Source organism: Drosophila novamexicana, unplaced genomic scaffold (genome assembly GCF_003285875.2).
Source record: "Drosophila novamexicana strain 15010-1031.04,08,12 unplaced genomic scaffold, DnovRS2.1 tig00000193-arrow-pilon, whole genome shotgun sequence".
NCBI lineage: Eukaryota > Metazoa > Arthropoda > Insecta > Diptera > Drosophilidae > Drosophila > Drosophila novamexicana.
The window spans coordinates 3,485,692-3,507,441 of record NW_020824787.1 but is presented as its reverse complement, the minus strand read 5'-3'; the positions used below and the strand labels follow the sequence as shown (position 1 = coordinate 3,507,441).

The window sequence follows — 21,750 nt, the reverse complement described above, 5'->3', positions numbered from 1 at the left end:
ATCGTATACAACTTATCGCTGCAAGTGTGCGTTATAAATAAACTAGAAGTCAACGTGAGCTGCTGCTGCTTCATTGATAAAAGAAATCTGTATATAATATATATATTTATATATATCATTTGCATAATCCACAGTAGCTGGCGGATTTGTTGCCGTGCGGCCTGCAACAGGCGTACACTAATTCGCACTAATATTGATTGGCATGCTCATAAAAGTTCACACACACACACACACACAGGCATAATCCAGCCATTCATTGTGCTTTATTTTACACGTGCAACGCTTCATATTTGTGGCCTTATCGGAGCGTCCAACTTTGGGTGCAAAGCCCTAATACTCTTTGTTGTACTTAGTTGAGATTGGCCCAAACGGAAGTAGCACTTAGTTATATAGCACACACACAAAAACACACACACACACACACATACAGTTGCTATGCTTTCAATTTGCATTTGTACCAAATTTGATAGCTCTAACTGAGATAATCTCTGAGTTTAATGGGCGCATAGGATAGTGAATGCCTTTTTAGATCTCAAATCAATTAGTTTACCTTGTCAAGACTCAAGTGATGCAATATTCTTATATTACTTAATATATATCCCACACTACGCCTCCATTTTGTGGAATTACTGCTGCTTCCTTGTATTTTTGAGCTTAATATGTATGTTAAGCAGAAAATTTTAAACATTTTTCTTGAGACTTTTCCGAATTGTTTCTTAAACAATAAACATCGCCATTCATTCAACATTTTTATTTGTTCTTGTATGCCGATTTCCAAGTTTTCTTGAGATTTTTCTGATTTGTTTTTAAAACATGCCAGTCAAGATTGATTTTATAATATTCATACCCCAAGCTCCGCTTTTTCCCGACATATTCCCGATTTCTTATTAAACGATAAATATCGGTATCCCGAAAGTCGTTTATTTTTGAGATATTTTATATTTATTATATTTTATATAATATATTTTATATTTTAAATTTGATCTTTTAATTTTTATATATTTTTTTATATTGAGTACTTTTTATTTTATAATAGATATTTCATGTCTTATATTGTATGTTTTATATTTTATTTTATTTTCTATAAGAAATTTCCCATGTTTGAGCTCGTGGAAAAGGCTTAAGTCAATATTTTTTCTTAAAGTATATTTTTCACATACTTTTTCTCGTTTATCTTCGAACATATTTCTTCACTTGATTAATTGTATTTTGTTGGAAATATTTGCCACTTATCCAATATTCAACCTCGAGATCTAAGAAAACTATTTCTATCTGTATTTAAACTCTAAGAATTTTTTATAATTTTTTCTGCTAACTAAATATTTTCTTTTGCTGGCCAAACTCGGCAATTGATGCAAATAACGTACGCTGTTCAAGCCAAGACAAACTGCCGTCCAACTATTTGGCTTTGTGCAGGAGCCAATGCATATCATTATGGCCAGCAAGTAAAGAAATACAAAATGCAGTCCCGATCGGTTTTTTTTTTTTAATTTTTTGCGCATGCAGCACACGTAGTTGACACAACGGCCAAGTTTAATTGCCTGTTGGCAAGCGAGTGTCAAGTTTTATTGGCCAAATTAATGATGTTGCATTCGAAATTGATTGACTGCATTAAAGAGCGGCATCTTTTTGCTTAATTGATGAAAAAGTGCTGCAAAAAAAAGAAAACAAAAAACAGAAATAAATTAATAATCGAGTTCGTTTTGCTTATCGGCAGGCACACGTAGAGCGGCTGCTCGTAAATCAAAGTGCTGGCAACATGACGTCACCGAAGGCAGCGCCGACAAGTATGCAACAAGTTTTGCCAATCAACAGGTGAGTTTCTCATACTCACCACACACGCATGGTTATCAAGCTGTGCGCGCGTGTGGTGAATAATCCGGCACGTTGCTCATACGCAGCGTTGGCAACGATACACGACAACAACAACAACAACAACAGCAACAGCAACAGCAACAATTGTTGCAGCTGGGCGGCAACATCATGTAGTCACACGCCTAAGCCAACTTTAGCCACTGCCCCTGCCCCTGCCCCTGCCACCACCTTTACCATCCCAATGGCGCACACTTCTGCGCCTAGCCTAACACCGTTCCTGCTTCCTGCTGCTGGCGTCGCTGTCGCCGTCGCTGCCGCCGCCTTCGTCTGCTATTTTGTATATAAAGCCGAGCGTCGTCCATGGCCAACATCGAGTTAACAATTTCACTTCTTGGCGTTCACATCGAGTCACAGTCAACAGGCGGCGACAGCATCGAACCCGAAGCGGATCATCCAGCGCAGTTTCCTCAACAATATTGCATTTCATTTCTGTTTGCAGTTCCATAAATTAGACAATTCCGTTCAAAAAAAAAAAACGTTTTCGCGCTCAAATTTCGCCGCAGTCGCTATTTGTTTAGCTAGAACATTATTCTCGTACTCCTCTGGGTAAGTTTTCGTATTTATTGTATTTGCCCAATTCCATTTAATGTTTGGTTTGGTTTTAATCGTGTGATTCGGACACTAATTGATTTATTGATCAGGCGTAAAGTGTGATATATTTGTTGAAGTTTTTTGGTGAGAGATTTCTAGAAAATACACTCAACTAATTAAAATCATATAAGAGGGAAGCTGAGTATTTCGATAATTTAAAAATATTAAAATAGTAAGTGAGCTTTATACATTTTTCGTAAAATTTCTATTACTAAAATATTTGAATTCATAAATTGGGAATTTTTTATATTCCAAAATACTTTTGAAATCGTAAATATTCAATATATTTTTTATGTTAAGGACAAATTTAATTATTTTTATTTCAATTTTGTTTAATTTTTTTTTTTTCAATTTTGTAGAACAATTATTGAAATTGACAAAAAGTTAAAAATTACTAATATATTTGAACAGGATTATTATTTTTTATTTGTTCATAAAATATAGGAAAATATAAAATAATTTGTTGGAAATTAACTTCAATGAAATTTAACAAAACTTTGAGCAGGATTGTTCTATTGTTAATAATATTCACGGTTAGTTTCATGTAACTAGAACTTAAGCCCAACTTAAGTCCCTTTTTTTTTATAATATATTTTTTTATTTTTAAATTTTCATTTATTGTGCTCTAATTTGTTGTCATTTTATTGATTTTCTTTTATATATTTAAAAATTGTTGCACATTTTCTATACTCTGTTTTCTTATAATTTATTTATTTTATTTCTTACAATAATTAATATTGTACAGCTTTGTTTTAGTGTTAAAATGTTCAATAATAAATCCTACAAAACTGATTTAAAAATCTTACCGTAAGCCGAGTGCTTAGCTGATTTCGCTCCATTTATTATTCAATAATGAATCTGACGAATTTTCCGAGAAATGGCCCGTCAAAGAGATTGACATTTGGACATTTAGGAGGCTGGAAAATTCGTTTTTCATAACTGCTTTTCGCACAGGTTGACAAATGCGGCCAATTAATCATCTGCTTTGGCAACGCTTCACCTTTGCCCAAATTGAAATTCATGCGTAAAAATGGAACACAAAAAAAAACATGTACTTTTGGGGTTACTCAAAGCCCCCTGACGACAGTCAGAGGAAAATAGCTGCCTGTTGCGTGGGCCTTTGACATGGAACATTATGTGAATCATTTGGGAAGATGTGTAACAGAAAAGTTCACATCATTTGCGACAAATGCAAATGCCGCAGGAAAACTCGATGTTCTTCGAAAGTTGCATAGTTTTTCCAGTTTTCCTTGAAGCGTTTTCGGCATGTTTGTTTTGATTTGAAAACAAAACCGCAATCAAATTGCATTTAATATTTATTACTTTCTGCCAGCCACAATATTGGCTAGGCGTGGCAGCAAAGCCCTTAGGGCACTCAAAATTAGATGAAAGCCCAAATTGATTAGAAAGTGTGGACAAGCATTGAAAAGCATTGCAATAAGAGTTGTTTAACTGAAAACAAAGATATGTTTTATATATGAAAAAACATATATATAGATATATACTATATTAAAGTGAGCAGTCTTTATATAGAATATAAAATATTAAAATAAATAATAGGTTTTTTAAATTGAGTGAATGAAAGAGTTGAAAAGCAAAAAATAATTATATTATATTTGAATAGATATTTCATCAATGTATAGAAAATATTTCAAAGAAATTTATTCCTTATTTTATTTATAAATTTTTAGTATTTTGCTTTAAACATATTCAAATGGAAATGAGGTAAATTATTTCCTGAAGTTATGTTTGCTAAGTTAAGAAGCTGCGGCTTCTAAATATAAATTTGAAGATATTCAATATTTTCTTTCATTTTGTTTAAAAGATAATTAAGCATGTTTAAGCGTTAAATCCTTTTTAAAGACATATTTGCAAATCAAGTTAATGTATAAAATTAACAAAGAACTGCTCGAATCTCATTTTAAATATTTATTGTTGTTCGAAGTGGAACAGGAAATAATCAGAACTTGGCCTTTTGCTTGTTAAAAATATATTGACAAAATTGTAATCTATTCGAACTGTTCCGTTTCCCCTCTTCACAAATAGAAATTCTTGTTAGCCCCAAATGCTCTCAAATTCAATTCTCACAAATATTTCGATAGCCCACATTTAATTGAGTGCTGCATTTGGCTCGTTTTTGTCTTTGATGTCGCATTTAATATCGCTGCTATCAAAGGATTTAAGACCAAAGCCGCAAAAGCCGCAACTAGCAAAGACATTCGATAGCCCTTGAGTTGAGGTAAAAGTATCAAATGGACGTCGGCAGCAAGCGCCCCCAAAAAGTAGGCTACAACCGAGAAGCAGCAAGAAAATATTCATTTACAGCGCCCAAACAACAAGAATATTCAAAAATTGGAGTGAGGTAAAACATGTCACGAGGCGCGACGAAAACGCGTTCTCATAATTTTCATTTGTCAACAAAATAACGTATCGCATGACCAATAAATCACAAAATGCCCAAAGAAAATGTCCCGAAATCAACACGGAAAATATTTGGTTAATTTTAAAGCGGCGGCAAAACTGCGAAAAACTGTGAAAATCAGTTTACAAAAAGAAACACAGAACATGGAAAACTAAGCCGCTTGCTGGATTTCCCAGCCGTTGTCAAAGAGCTATGCGTAATCTCTGGCTAATCCGCAGCAGCTAGCGTGAGCGAGAGAGGGAGAGGGAGAGGGGGAGAGAGGGGGAGAGAGGGGGAGAGAGTGAGAAAAAGAGAGAGATAGAAAGGCGGAGTGCGAACGAGTTATGCAAAATTGCAATTTGTCAAAGATTGCAATCTCTTCCTCACCCTCTCTCTCTCCCGTTCCCTCTCTCTTTCTTTCTCCCTCTCTCTCTCTCTCTCTCTCTGTACCCCTATATTAAATTTCCAATTAACATTGCCGCTTTATTTATCAGCCGCAATAAAAGTGTCCTGATTATATTCGCTACCCCTTGCCGCACTCTCTCTCTCCCCTGCCCCCTCCACGCTCGACTCTTCTTGTTGCTGTATTATTCCATTTGATCTCTCAGTTTTAGCTGACTACCGTATGCTGTTTGCCAATGCCCCCCGCCCCTCCTTGCGACTAACATTGCCCTCGGCATGTTATTAGTTTTATTTATTGCCAGTCTAGTTGGAGTTCTATCTATCAAACATTTTACGACTTGTTGCTGCCTGTGCTGTCCCAGTTACAGATACAATACCTATATATGGCATTATGATTATCTATGGCTCAGGTATTAGCGGAGAGCTCCGGTTGCCTTGCATGTCAAACATTTGTTCCCGGCTTTGGGCTGGCATTTTATGGCGGGCCTAAAAGCTTGAAAAGCTAGTCCACAGTCTCAGTCATAGGTAGTTGTTAGCTAGTTATGGGGCTGTAAATAGTTAAAACATTTCTATTAAACGCAATTGTTAGAGTTCAAGTGAAATTTGAATAGGTTATCATTTTATATATATAGATTATATATATGTTATAAATTGGTTTATTTAACTGAAAACTCTACTAATAATACGAGTGCTCTTAAAAGTATGCTATCTAAAATAAAATGCTGCTCAAAATCGAAAGTTCTAATTATACCCTGAACCCATTAAAAATGGGTAAAAGGGTATATTGTATTTGTGCAAAATCCAAATGTATGTAACAGGCAGAAGGAAGCTTTTCCGACCCCATAAAGTATATATATTCTTGATTAGCATCAATATCCGAGTCCGTCCGTCCGTCCGTCCGTATGTATGAACGCAAGGATCTCAGAACCTATGAGAGCTAGAGACTTGAAATTTTAGATGTAGGTGCTCCTAGCTCCCGCGCAGATCGAGTTTGTTTCCGATAATCGATAACTTACTCCGTTTCCAAGCAATCGATAAAAATCTTTATCGATATCCTTTTTTTTTTTGTCAATTTTGGTAAATAATAAGAGCTAGAGTCACCAAACTTGACATATAGCTTCTAAAATAGAATATATATATGCATTTGATGTTGGAAGAAGAGGGTTCAGGGTATACCCTAGTCGGGAGCTCCCGACTAGAACCTCTTACTTGTCTTTAAATTAAATTCTTTAGATATAGAAAATGAAAATAATACAGTATTCATTGGCTTCGTTGTGAGTCTGGGAATATTCTAATAATTAAAAAATATTTAAGAAAATCAATAATAGTAACAAATGTATTTAAAAGAATTTTCTTTTTGTTAAAAATAGTTGGGTACTATGATTTTAATGTATGAACAAATTCATAGAGAAATCCATTCTAATCTTTAGCTAAGCTCAATTCTAGATGAAGATTTTCATTTTCTGCTGCTCTTAAAGCTTTTTCCCCAATTACCCAACATTCTTAAGAGCTGTACACATTTTCTAGTTGCCAAGATTTGCATTTGTTTTTTCCGACCGTGCAAAATGCTGCAATTTGAGTATTCACATAAAACAAACAAATCCCGGCGCATCCTTGCCACAGCAACATGCAGCCGCAAAATGGCGGCGTAAAAAATGCAGAGGCCATAAAGAATAAAATGAAAATGAAAACGAAAACGAAGAGATAATTTTGCTGCTCAGCTGTGGGGCAGCTGCCACAGCAGGCGGCAGGCGCAACATTTTGTGAACTGCAGCTCGTCGTGTGTTGGGCTGTGTGGCACGGAGTCATTAACATTTACGACTTGCCTCATTGAGTTTCGGTTTCGAATTTGTTTATTTGAGACTGCGGCAGATTCTGCCAGTCCACCCAAGCCCAACCCCCCCTCTGTGCCGCATACTTGTTGCATGAGCAGGAGCCGCACCTGAGGCTAGACACAGATGCCCGACTTTAGAGCTTTTGAGCTGCTGCTCACATATTCATGCGGCATTTTTGATGTCTTCCCACCTGGCCACGCTCTTGATGTCATTAGGGCGGCCGTAATTAGCCGGCTGTTGGGTGACATGTGGGCGCGTCGAAGGAGCACTTAAATCAGAGCCCGCAAATTGGTATCTACACAAGCGTAAATGTGTTTACCTCTGGTTATGCGTATCCTGGCATGTCCTGGCTGACTTTGATTTTCCTGGGCGAGTCGTGGTCATGCGTTTGATTTATGTTACGATTCGTTTCGATTCGTCTCGAGTGTAATTAGTGTCTTCTGCCTGTTATCCTGTCCGAGAATGTCCTTTGATTAAATTGCTTGCATCATGTATTTTAATGCACGCGTTGTCTCTTGCATAATAAATGTTGCCTCTTCTGAGAATTTGACTCTGAGCATTTGATTGACTTGCATAATTTGCAATTAGTTATGCTGATTAGCTGGTTATCTAAATTGGTTTGCTTTTATAATCCCTTGAATTAAATTGTTGAATACCCTTTCATCTTGTTCTCGATTTTATACTTTTTGCTTTCAAATAAGTTTAATCCTAAAATATTTGAAAAAAACAAAAACAACCTTTTCTTTTTTACTTCTTATTATCTTGCTTGCTTTTTTTTTTTTTAATTTTTATTTTATTATGGGAACAACTTAAAGCTTTTATGAATATTCACAATGCAACTTATTCTATTCTAAGGTCTAAGGTCTAATGTCTAAGGGTTATCATAATTTTTCGATAGCCCATTGCTTTCCTTTTTTAAACATAACTCGAATGTTATAAGAACTACAAGCTTAGCACTTGGTATGTTGGTTCTCATATACCCTGTTTATGAATATTTCACTTTTAATATAACTGCCCCCATTTGCTTCAAACTTGAAAACAATTTTTATCCCCTAAGCTGAAGCTTTGCTCCTTTGTATATATAAATATTTATTGGTCATATTTGGACTCTGACGATTTCATAAGGATAGGACTGTAAACACCCGAGTTATTCAAGACCTTATGCGGGAACATGCTTGTGTGAGTTGTTAGGGTATCAAACAGACTAGAACAATCATTATAAATATTATGTGAGCTCCACTCTGAAGGCTTATAAAATTCCAATTTCATATTTTAACATGTCAGCTATCTGATAAGATGTTAATGCTCATTAGGGAAAAATTATATGGATATTGATTAATCCCCTGGTCTGGCGCATCGTAATGCAATCCATTATATATTCCCAACTATTGGCTGGCCTTTTACTCGGCCCTATAAATAGTTTTGGCCACATAGTTTCTGGCATTTGGTGTTCGAATGTTGGCCACGCGTCAGTTTCGACATTTGCTCTACGAGCTGTACGCCTTTTATGCGATATTCATCGGGGTCACGAGCTATCGCTACGACTTTGAGCTGCGGCAATGCAGGAGCTCGAGATGGAGTCGGATTGTCGCCACTTTGGCCAATCTGATAGTAGTGGCAGTCACGCTTTTGGATTTGTTTGGCAGCTGGTTCGTAATCCTCGAGGTGAACGTCGTTACGGCGCAAACGATGCGTCTGGATGCGACCGTGAACGATATAATTTGCCTGGTGCGCGTGCTGCAGCGTCTGCCGCAGGATCGGGCCTGCATTCAGATTGTGCTGGAGCTGCGACGCTTGCGACGCATTTATCAATATCATGGAACTGGGCAGCATTCGCAGTTGGAGCAGCGGCTGGAGCGCATTTATCTGGCCAAGAATTGTGTTTTGTGGGCGGTGGCCAGCCTCCTTCTGGTCTTCATACTGCTCGTCTACCAATTTATGGGCGTGCCGCCAATTAATTGGCACATGGAGCGGCTGCTGGTCATCTTAAATGTCCTGGCCATGGATGGCCAGGATGTAGCCATGCATATGCATTTCCTGCTCAACTGGCGCATCTGCCGGCTATATGTGCGTCTCAACAGACGCCTCGGTCAGCTGCTCCGCGGCAATTCCCTCCCTGTGGACACCCTGGAGCTGCATCATCTGCGCTGGCAGCATGCACAGCTGTCTGACCTCATGCAACGCCTCACTTCCGCCTACAAGTTGACCATGTTGAGCAATCGCCTCTGCCTGGTCGTCACGGCCGCCACCCTCGGCTACTATATAAGCATATTTCGAGCCCATCCAATTATCTATCAAATAGTTGGCTACGGCTTTTTCGCCGTGCTTGCCCTGGATAGCTACATACTTGATCTGATCACCGACTGGACGGTGCATTGCCATCGGGAGAGCTCCTGGCTGCTCGCCCAACATCAGCAGCTACCCCGTGCTGACAGGCAGCTCTCCAGAGCGGTAGCTAATCGAACTGCTTACACAGTCTATAATATTTACTCTACTCTTTTTTTCAGTGTGACATTTTTGCGCTGCAAGTAGCCTGTTTTCCACTTAAGATTGAACCCTGCGGCCTCTTCGAGTGCGGCAGGGCAACTTGGCTGAGCAACGTGGCCTGCATGATCGCCTGGATGGTTGTGCTCTTACAATATCGCATAGCATTCGATAGTAAACATTGAGCAGGTGCGGGAAAAATCTAATAAATGTCAAGATATTGAAATATCTACGAATTATTAACAAGGTCTTCCATTATTTGTTGTTCCCGATCACATCTAAAATTTAGCAAAGACTAGCAATGTTTAATATAGCTCGAAATGGGATTTATAACAGTTTTCCCAGTTTCAATATTTAAGGCAAATTCTTCCTTGCCAATGTAGCTCGAGCTGCAACTATTCCCTCAAAAAACTCGCAAATTTTTGTTGTATATCCCACAATTTATTGGATTTTTCGCAATTTTTATTTGGATACGATTCGATATTGTAATAGAACAACCATCCAGGCGATAATGCAGGCCACATTACTCAACCAAGTCGTCCTGCCGCATTCAAAGAGGCCGCAGGGTTTGAGCTGCAGCGGAAAACAGGCTATTTGCAGGGAAAACAAATCACACTGAAAGAAATAAAGGGTAAATACTAGAGTGTATGCCAGCAGCAAGGGTAGTTACCGCTCTCGAGAGCTGCCTGTCAGCACAGGGTAGCTGCTGATGTTGGGCGAGCAGCCAGGAGCTCTCCAGATGGCAATGCACCGTCCAGTCGGTGATCAGATCAAGTATGTAGCTATCCAGGGCAAGCACGGCGAAAAAGCCGTAGCCAACTATTTGATAGATAATTGGATGGGCTCGAAATATGCTTATATAGTAGCCGAGGGTGGCGGCCGTGACGACCAGGCAGAGGCGATTGCTCAACATGGTCAACTTGTAGGCGGAAGTGAGGCGTTGCATGAGGTCAGACAGCTGTGCGTGCTGCCAGCGCAGATGATGCAGCTCCTGGGTGTCCACAAGGAGGGAATTGCCATGAAGCAGCTGAGCGAGGCGTCTGTTGAGACGCACATATAGCCGGCAGATGCGCCAGTTGAGCAGGAAATGCATATGCATGGTCATATCCAGACTATCTATGCCCACGATATATAGGACCATAAGCGATTGTATCAGGTAGCCATTCCATAGCAACAGGCCCATGCACGGGTAAGCCATCAGCATAAAGCCAAGATAAAAGGCGGCGAATGCCCATATAACTACATTCTTGGCCAAATAGATGTGCTCCAAGCGCCGCTCCAGCTGCGAATCCTGTTCTGCCCAGCGATATCGATAGATGCGCCGCAAGCGGCGCAGCTTGAGCACAATCTCGCGGCTAGCCCGATCCCGGGACAGTCGCTGCACAACGTTCACCAGGCAAATGAGATCGTTTACGGTCGCATACAGCTGAATCGTTTGAACCGTAACCACATTCACCTCCAAGACTTCGAACCAGCACAGAAACAGATCGAAAAACATGACGGACGCTATTGCCAGATTGGCCAAAGTGGCCACAATCCGAGTCCATATCGTGCTCCTGCCTTGCCGCAGCTCAAAGTCATAGCGATAGCTCGTGACCCCGATGAATATCGCATAAAAGGCGTACAGCTCGTAGAGCCAACGTCGAAACTGACGCGTGGCCAACATTCGAACACCAAATGCCAGAAACTTTGTGGCCAAAACTGTTTATAGGGCCAAGTAGAAGGCCAATCAATAGTTGTTAATACATAATGTGTTAGTTTGCCAGGGGATTAATCAAATAGAATAATTTCCTTAAAGAGGGTATAAAGGATTTGGGATTATTGGAAGGAACTACATAAATAATATATATTTAAATAGATAAATAAATAAATATAGTAAATATATTCTCAATCAGGAGCTGAGTTGATGTTCACATTTAATATTTATATTCTTCCATTCAGGCCAACTTGTTTCTATATATAAATAAAGCAAAAGGTAGTGTACAGCCCAGTACGAACCGAATATGCCCCACTTTCTCTTGCTAACAGAGTATAAAAATAAATATTTACTGATTTTTATCAAAATCGACGTGTTCGCAGCAGAAACTAATCAGGCAATAATTATTTGAATGACGCCTATTAACAATTGTTGCTGAACAAAGTCTGGGCGAATACCCTAGAAAAAACGTGCTCTATTTTAGCGGGTAGTTAAGACTGCCCGGCATAGAAATTTCTTAATGAACTTTTATTTATAGCTGATTAATGTAAATGCAATTTAAATTTGTTGTTCTTGAATTGAAGAGCTCTTAAGCCCCAAAGTAAGTGCTCCGATGCGTGGCATTAATTGTTGCCGAAACAAAGGTTCAATCAATTTAATCAATTGCCGCACATGTTGCACAGCTGTTGATCATAAATCAAACGAAACGAACGAAAGGGGTAAGGCCCAAGCTAAAATAGAAAAAATTGGCAAAACTGAAAACCATTTCAAGGCCTTTGCGAAACGCAATGTCTTGAATCACGTTCAAAGCAAATTCAATTAAAGTTGGCAACAACATTTCCGTCTGGCGACCATTTTGTTGCACGTTGCACGTTGCACGTTGCCCAGCGGCAGTTGGCAGGTGGCAAGGGTCTCTACTGTGCTGGGCATTCGAGTTTATATCCGGTTTTAATTGCGGAAATGCACTTATGCCACTTTGCCGCCCCTCCTCCCCGCGCTTACACAAGCATGCGGGTCACGTTTGTGGCAGCAAGTGTTCAGTTTCCATGCTCACTTTAGTTGCTTTGAAATATTGACCTATGTCTATATAGGATATTTGGGGGTACCATTTTAACATGAATTTTGACCAAAAATAATGTTGTCAGATTTTGATGCAGAATTGATCTAGAGGCCAAACCATAAATAAAAAGCCAAACCTTTTGAAAATCGGTTGAGTTTTGACCGAGATATGGGGGTGGGAAATATTGACCTATGTCTATATAGGATATTTGGGAGTACCATTTTGACATGAATTTCGACCAAAAATTATGTTGACAGATTTTGATGCAGAATTGATCTAGAGGCCAAACCATGAATAAAAAGCCAAACCTTTTGAAAATCGGTTGAGTTTTGACCGAGTTATGGGGGTGGGAAATATTGACCTATGTCTATATAGGATATTTTAGGGTACCATTTTAACATGAATTTCGACCAAAAATTATGTTGACAGATTTTGATGCAGAATTGATCTAGAGGCCAAACCATGAATAAAAAGCCAAACCTTTTGAAAATCGGTTGAGTTTTGACCGAGATATGGGGGTGGGAAATATTGACCTATGTCTATATAGGATATTTGGGGATACCATTTTAACATGATTTTTGACCAAAAGTTATGTTGACAGATTTTGATGCAGAATTGATCTAGAGGCCAAACCATGAATAAAAAGCCAAACCTTTTGAAAATCGGTTGAGTTTTGACCTTGTTATGGGGGTGGGAAATATTGACCTATGTCTATATAGGATATTTGGGGGTATCATTTTGACATGAATTTCGACCAAAAGTTATGTTGACAGATTTTGATGCAGAATTGATCTAGAGGCCAAACCATGAATAAAAAGCCAAACCTTTTGAAAATCGGTTGAGTTTTGACCGAGATATGGGGGTGGGAAATATTGACCTATGTCTATATAGGATATTTGGGGGTACCATTTTGACATGAATTTCGACCAAAAATTATGTTGACAGATTTTGATGCAGAATTGATCTAGAGGCCAAACCATGAATAAAAAGCCAAACCTTTTGAAAATCGGTTGAGTTTTGACCGAGATATGGGGGTGGGAAATATTGACCTATGTCTATATAGGATATTTGGGGGTACCATTTTGACATGAATTTCGACCAAAAATTATGTTGACAGATTTTGATGCAGAATTGATCTAGAGGCCAAACCATGAATAAAAAGCCAAACCTTTTGAAAATCGGTTGAGTTTTGACCGAGTTATGGGGGTGGGAAATATTGACCTATGTCTATATAGGATATTTTAGGGTACCATTTTAACATGAATTTCGACCAAAAATTATGTTGACAGATTTTGATGCAGAATTGATCTAGAGGCCAAACCATGAATAAAAAGCCAAACCTTTTGAAAATCGGTTGAGTTTTGACCGAGATATGGGGGTGGGAAATATTGACCTATGTCTATATAAGATATTTGGGGATACCATTTTAACATGATTTTTGACCAAAAGTTATGTTGACAGATTTTGATGCAGAATTGATCTAGAGGCCAAACCATGAATAAAAAGCCAAACCTTTTGAAAATCGGTTGAGTTTTGACCGAGTTATGGGGGTGGGAAATATTGACCTATGTCTATATAGGATATTTGGGGGTATCATTTTGACATGAATTTCGACCAAAAATTATGTTGACAGATTTTGATGCAGAATTGATCTAGAGGCCAAACCATGAATAAAAAGCCAAACCTTTTGAAAATCGGTTGAGTTTTGACCGAGATATGGGGGTGGGAAATATTGACCTATGTCTATATAGGATATTTGGGGGTACCATTTTGACATGAATTTCGACCAAAAATTATGTTGACAGATTTTGATGCAGAATTGATCTAGAGGCCAAACCATGAATAAAAAGCCAAACCTTTTGAAAATCGGTTGAGTTTTGACCGAGATATGGGGGTGGGAAATATTGACCTATGTCTATATAGGATATTTGGGGGTACCATTTTGACATTAATTTCGACCAAAAATTATGTTGACAGATTTTGATGCAGAATTGATCTAGAGGCCAAACCATGAATAAAAAGCCAAACCTTTTGAAAATCGGTTGAGTTTTGACCGAGTTATGGGGGTGGGAAATATTGACCTATGTCTATATAGGATATTTGGGGGTATCATTTTGACATGAATTTCGACCAAAAATTATGTTGACAGATTTTGATGCAGAATTGATCTAGAGGCCAAACCATGAATAAAAAGCCAAACCTTTTGAAAATCGGTTGAGTTTTGACCGAGTTATGGGGGTGGGAAATATTGACCTATGTCTATATAGGATATTTGGGGATACCATTTTAACATGATTTTTGACCAAAAGTTATGTTGACAGATTTTGATGCAGAATTGATCTAGAGGCCAAACCATGAATAAAAAGCCAAACCTTTTGAAAATCGGTTGAGTTTTGACCGAGTTATGGGGGTGGGAAATATTGACCTATGTCTATATAGGATATTTGGGGGTATCATTTTGACATGAATTTCGACCAAAAATTATGTTGACAGATTTTGATGCAGAATTGATCTAGAGGCCAAACCATGAATAAAAAGCCAAACCTTTTGAAAATCGGTTGAGTTTTGACCGAGATATGGGGGTGGGAAATATTGACCTATGTCTATATAGGATATTTGGGGGTACCATTTTGACATGAATTTCGACCAAAAATTATGTTGACAGATTTTGATGCAGAATTGATCTAGAGGCCAAACCATGAATAAAAAGCCAAACCTTTTGAAAATCGGTTGAGTTTTGACCGAGATATGGGGGTGGGAAATATTGACCTATGTCTATATAGGATATTTGGGGGTACCATTTTGACATGAATTTCGACCAAAAATTATGTTGACAGATTTTGATGCAGAATTGATCTAGATGCCAAACCATGAATAAAAAGCCAAACCTTTTGAAAATCGGTTGAGTTTTGACCGAGTTATGGGGGTGGGAAATATTGACCTATGTCTATATAGGATATTTGGGGGTATCATTTTAACATGAATTTCGACCAAAAATTATGTTGACAGATTTTGATGCAGAATTGATCTAGAGGCCAAACCATGAATAAAAAGCCAAACCTTTTGAAAATCGGTTGAGTTTTGACCGAGTTATGGGGGTGGGAAATATTGACCTATGTCTATATAGGATATTTGGGGGTACCATTTTGACATGAATTTCGACCAAAAATTATGTTGACAGATTTTGATGCAGAATTGATCTAGAGGCCAAACCATGAATAAAAAGCCAAACCTTTTGAAAATCGGTTGAGTTTTGACCGAGTTATGGGGGTGGGAAATATTGACCTATGTCTATATAGGATATTTGGGGGTATCATTTTGACATGAATTTCGACCAAAAATTATGTTGACAGATTTTGATGCAGAATTGATCTAGAGGCCAAACCATGAATAAAAAGCCAAACCTTTTGAAAATCGGTTGAGTTTTGACCGAGTTATGGGGGTGGGAAATATTGACCTATGTCTATATAGGATATTTGGGGGTATCATTTTAACATGAATTTCGACCAAAAATGATGTTGACAGATTTTGATGCAGAATTGATCTAGAGGCCAAACCATGAATAAAAAGCCAAACCTTTTGAAAATCGGTTGAGTTTTGACCGAGATATGGGGGTGGGAAATATTGACCTATGTCTATATAGGATATTTGGGGGTACCATTTTGACATGAATTTCGACCAAAAATTATGTTGACAGATTTTGATGCAGAATTGATCTAGAGGCCAAACCATGAATAAAAAGCCAAACCTTTTGAAAATCGGTTGAGTTTTGACCGAGATATGGGGGTGGGAAATATTGACCTATGTCTATATAGGATATTTGGGGATACCATTTAAACATGATTTTTGACCAAAAATTATGTTGACAGATTTTGATGCAGAATTGATCTAGAGGCCAAACCATGAATAAAAAGCCAAACCTTTTGAAAATCGTTTGAGTTTTGACCGAGATATGGGGGTGGGAAATATTGACCTATGTCTATATAGGATATTTGGGGGTACCATTTTAACATGATTTTTGACCAAAAATTATGTTGACAGATTTTGATGCAGAATTGATCTAGAGGCCAAACCATGAATAAAAAGCCAAACCTTTTGAAAATCGGTTGAGTTTTGACCTTGTTATGGGGGTGGGAAATATTGACCTATGTCTATATAAGATATTTGGGGGTATCATTTTAACATGAATTTCGACCAAAAATTATGTTGACAGATTTTGATGCAGAATTGATCTAGAGGCCAAACCATGAATAAAAAGCCAAACCTTTTGAAAATCGGTTGAGTTTTGACCTTGTTATGGGGGTGGGAAATATTGACCTATGTCTATATAAGATATTTGGGGGTATCATTTTGACATGAATTTCGACCAAAAATTATGTTGACAGATTTTGATGCAGAATTGATCTAGAGGCCAAACCATGAATAAAAAGCCAAACCTTTTGAAAATCGGTTGAGTTTTGACCGAGTTATGGGGGTGGGAAATATTGACCTATGTCTATATAGGATATTTGGGGGTATCATTTTGACATGAATTTCGACCAAAAATTATGTTGACAGATTTTGATGCAGAATTGATCTAGAGGCCAAACCATGAATAAAAAGCCAAACCTTTTGAAAATCGGTTGAGTTTTGACCGAGATATGGGGGTGGGAAATATTGACCTATGTCTATATAGGATATTTGGGGGTACCATTTTGACATGAATTTCGACCAAAAATTATGTTGACAGATTTTGATGCAGAATTGATCTAGAGGCCAAACCATGAATAAAAAGCCAAACCTTTTGAAAATCGGTTGAGTTTTGACCGAGATATGGGGGTGGGAAATATTGACCTATGTCTATATAGGATATTTGGGGGTACCATTTTGACATGAATTTCGACCAAAAATTATGTTGACAGATTTTGATGCAGAATTGATCTAGAGGCCAAACCATGAATAAAAAGCCAAACCTTTTGAAAATCGGCTGAGTTTTGACCGAGATATGGGGGTGGGAAATATTGACCTATGTCTATATAGGATATTTGGGGGTACCATTTTGACATGAATTTCGACCAAAAATTATGTTGACAGATTTTGATGCAGAATTGATCTAGAGGCCAAACCATGAATAAAAAGCCAAACCTTTTGAAAATCGGTTGAGTTTTGACCGAGATATGGGGGTGGGAAATATTGACCTATGTCTATATAGGATATTTGGGGGTACCATTTTGACATGAATTTCGACCAAAAATTATGTTGACAGATTTTGATGCAGAATTGATCTAGAGGCCAAACCATGAATAAAAAGCCAAACCTTTTGAAAATCGGTTGAGTTTTGACCGAGTTATGGGGGTGGGAAATATTGACCTATGTCTATATAGGATATTTGGGGGTATCATTTTGACATGAATTTCGACCAAAAATTATGTTGACAGATTTTGATGCAGAATTGATCTAGAGGCCAAACCATGAATAAAAAGCCAAACCTTTTGAAAATCGGTTGAGTTTTGACCGAGATATGGGGGTGGGAAATATTGACCTATGTCTATATAGGATATTTGGGGGTACCATTTTGACATGAATTTCGACCAAAAATTATGTTGACAGATTTTGATGCAGAATTGATCTAGAGGCCAAACCATGAATAAAAAGCCAAACCTTTTGAAAATCGGTTGAGTTTTGACCGAGATATGGGGGTGGGAAATATTGACCTATGTCTATATAGGATATTTGGGGATACCATTTAAACATGATTTTTGACCAAAAATTATGTTGACAGATTTTGATGCAGAATTGATCTAGAGGCCAAACCATGAATAAAGAGCCAAACCTTTTGAAAATCGGTTGAGTTTTGACCGAGATATGGGGGTGGGAAATATTGACCTATGTCTATATAGGATATTTGGGGGTACCATTTTAACATGATTTTTGACCAAAAATTATGTTGACAGATTTTGATGCAGAATTGATCTAGAGGCCAAACCATGAATAAAAAGCCAAACCTTTTGAAAATCGGTTGAGTTTTGACCTTGTTATGGGGGTGGGAAATATTGACCTATGTCTATATAAGATATTTGGGGGTATCATTTTGACATGAATTTCGACCAAAAATTATGTTGACAGATTTTGATGCAGAATTGATCTAGAGGCCAAACCATGAATAAAAAGCCAAACCTTTTGAAAATCGGTTGAGTTTTGACCGAGATATGGGGGTGGGAAATATTGACCTATGTCTATAGGATATTTGGGGATACCATTTTAACATGATTTTTGACCAAAAATTATGTTGACAGATTTTGATGCAGAATTGATCTAGAGGCCAAACCATGAATAAAAAGCCAAACCTTTTGAAAATCGGTTGAGTTTTGACCTTGTTATGGGGGTGGGAAATATTGACCTATGTCTATATAGGATATTTGGGGGTATCATTTTGACATGAATTTCGACCAAAAATTATGTTGACAGATTTTGATGCAGAATTGATCTAGAGGCCAAACCATGAATAAAAAGCCAAACCTTTTGAAAATCGGTTGAGTTTTGACCGAGTTATGGGGGTGGGAAATATTGACCTATGTCTATATAGGATATTTTAGGGTACCATTTTAACATGAATTTCGACCAAAAATAATGTTGACAGATTTTGATGCAGAATTGATCTAGAGGCCAAACCATGAATAAAAAGCCAAACCTTTTGAAAATCGGTTGAGTTTTGACCGAGATATGGGGGTGGGAAATATTGACCTATGTCTATATAGGATATTTGGGGGTACCATTTTGACATGAATTTTGACCAAAAATAATGTTGTCAATTATCCTGACGGACTGTGCTATTGTAGTTTTTGCTAAAACGGGAATCAATTAAAATTATGGAGGATCGTTTTGTTGCATAAATTATAATTACATCTGCCTCCGGAGTGCCCCTTAATTTTTTTTATTTCAAAAGGAAAATGCCTTTTGTAGTCTTCAAATTGTATACACAAGTGCGAAATATTAAGCGCAAAGTAATTTGAAAGCTCATATTTAAAAAAATTATGTCACTTACAGGTTTTAGCTCAAGAAATCGAACAAAATGATGAAGTTTGTGCAAATTCTCGTGTGCTACGGCCTGCTGCTGACCATGTTTTTTGCCCTGAACGAGGCGCGCCCCTCCACAGCCGAGGCGGGCGCTGTAAGTATCCATGCGGCACTCCAATTTCGACAGGAAACTAAGAGACATGTATCTGTATATATAAATTGCAGGATACGGATCCATTGGAGACACCAGACGTTGAGGATGTGCGCGCCGCCTACGCCGGCTACGAGATGCCCGCCCAGGCCATATATCCCAACATACCCATGGATCGGCTGCAGATGCTGTTCGCACAGTACAGGCCCACGTAAGTCTGAGTTAGCTGGGCATTATAATGCAGTATTATATTGAATTTCCTTCGGGATTACAAACTAGTTACAGCGCATATCTACGCACTCCCACCTACGGCAACATGAACGAGCTGTATCGCTCGCCCGAGAGCAAGCGCCAGGTGAGATACAGACAGTGCTACTTCAATCCCATCTCGTGCTTCAGGAAGTAAGTTTCTGGAGAGCCATTGAACAGCAAAACCAACTAACTTAAAGAGAACAAAACAAAAACAAAATAAATAACAGCCCTTTTGAAAAATTAACATTTCAAACACGTAAACATGAACTTGAAATATTATAAAACTAGCCCAATTCCAATGCCAATATTTAGTGCGTTTAACTAAAGCTAAGACTCAAAATTCTATTCAAATTGTTAAACAGCAACAACAACAACTAAATGCTTCACATAAATATATGCTACTTAATAATTATAATAATAAACTTTGCACATAAATGAGGTTTATGTTTTTGCACATGGTTTTCGTTTTCCTTTAAAAAACCTTTGCTTGCATATGGTGTGGTAAAATAATATACAATATATATATATATATATATTTGCATAAATTAACAAACGTATATTAACAATATTTGTGTAACGTTGAAATTTCCTTTTGTAAATTAAGTGTTTCAAGCTATTGTATAATACATATATACCATATACCATATATTGAAACCGAAAGGATAAATGAATAGAGTCACACACTTATATAACTATCTATGTAAAATATTAAAATATTAAAATATTAAACTATTAATAAAGTTATATATATTTAAAAGAAATGCATAATTTGAATGCATTTTTTAGTAAGACAAATTTGCTTGGAAATTTGGATCATAGTTGGAAATGGATCACAGTCTTAGAGTTGAATTTGAATATGTTAAAGAGTTGAGTTTTGAATGTGTTTGAGTATTAAATTTTTTAAAATATTTGATGACTAGCTTGAGGTCCGTTTTTCCTCAAGTTTTTCTGAATATAGTTCACAGTGGATCCTTGATTGAACATTTATTTGAAGAGCTCACAAAATTTACTGCTGTAGTATCTTAAATATACAATGATTCGTCGCCCTTTCTTTCGATCTTGAGTTTGGAATATTCTCGATTTAACTAACTTGAGTTTGGAATATTCTCGATTCAACTTATCTCTTTAAAGTGCTTGAGAAGTGATCAGATCAGATTCTGGACTCCCATATTCTGGACAAAGGCTTGGATTTGGGGTGAGTTTCAAGACACGTCTCCAACAGTTGAGTCCTTGCTGAATATGATTCACGACTGATCCCGGTTCGGACTATATATACTCTTAGTTAGTTAAGTAGTTAGTCAAAACTCAAAGTTTATTTAAAAGTAACTTTACAGCAAACACTTATCATCTAAATATTAAATGAAGTTCACAGTGGATCCCTGCTCGGGCGCCGTCTTCAACTGAGTTCGAATGGGGTTTCAAATATTGTATTGTGTGTGTGTGTTCTCCAAGAGTTTTCGATTAGATTAGAGACTATATTGATAAGGCTACGACTTATAGTTGAGCTATATCTTAGGATCTCAAGTCCGCCAAGAGTACTCAGCTTAGTTTAAAGCCTATATTAACTATGCAATAATATGATTTATGTAATACTAATACTAAATAACTTATAGTTAAGCTGATCCCTGTTCGGTTGCCGTCTTTAGCAGAGCTCAATAGGCTGCCAAATATGCTCTAAGAGTTTTCCTTAGTTCAGATCAAATTATTGACTTTATGCTACTGCGACTTATAGTTAAGCTGGGCTTTCCACTGAAGATCTCTGCTCGGGCGTCGACTAAAGATTTTGGGAAGGCAGCTTCTGGTCTTTGGCTCTCACCAGCCCAGGCGTCGTCGCTGCAGCTGTTGGCGCTTAACTTTGTCGCCGCGTCGCTTCATTTGCAGCACCAGGCGATCAGGTGTTGAGATCTTGTAGTTGCCATTACGGCCCAAACGCTCCGCGATGCGCAACGAGGTGGCCATCATAAAGATGGAGAACACGAGCGCAATTAGATACCGTACGACGAGCAT

General features: G+C 37.8%; 2 protein-coding genes across 3 annotated transcripts; one reads left to right on the top strand and one right to left on the bottom strand.

Annotated features, from left to right (window-relative positions):
* The first annotated feature begins 2,217 nt into the window (after window positions 1–2,217).
* On the top strand, window positions 2,218–20,425 carry LOC115758826. Of its 2 annotated transcripts, none has more exons than XM_030699605.1 (4): window positions 2,218–2,421; window positions 19,371–19,494; window positions 19,566–19,702; window positions 19,777–20,425. In XM_030699605.1, exons 2-4 carry the CDS (start codon window positions 19,396–19,398, stop codon window positions 19,895–19,897), a joined length of 357 nt encoding a protein of 118 aa, XP_030555465.1. In that variant the 5' UTR covers window positions 2,218–2,421; window positions 19,371–19,395; the 3' UTR covers window positions 19,898–20,425. The 2 variants fall into 2 exon arrangements, with proteins under 2 accessions (XP_030555465.1, XP_030555464.1); XM_030699604.1 differs by having other exon boundaries at window positions 19,771–20,425.
* Window positions 20,426–21,555: 1,130 nt separating this feature from the next.
* LOC115759257 lies at window positions 21,556–21,750 on the bottom strand. The gene has a single exon (XM_030700157.1). The coding sequence runs from the start codon at window positions 21,748–21,750 to the stop codon at window positions 21,556–21,558; it is 195 nt and encodes a 64-aa protein (XP_030556017.1).

Coding starts and splice junctions, on each gene's coding strand:
- LOC115759257 (XM_030700157.1), bottom strand. CDS start 21,750: ATGCTCGTCGTACGGTATCTAATTGCGCTCGTGTTCTCCATCTTTATG.
- LOC115758826 (XM_030699604.1), top strand. CDS start 19,396: ATGATGAAGTTTGTGCAAATTCTCGTGTGCTACGGCCTGCTGCTGACC. Junction 19,495..19,565: donor CCACAGCCGAGGCGGGCGCT/GTAAGTATCCAT, acceptor TATAAATTGCAG/GATACGGATCCATTGGAGAC. Junction 19,703..19,770: donor TTCGCACAGTACAGGCCCAC/GTAAGTCTGAGT, acceptor ATTACAAACTAG/TTACAGCGCATATCTACGCA.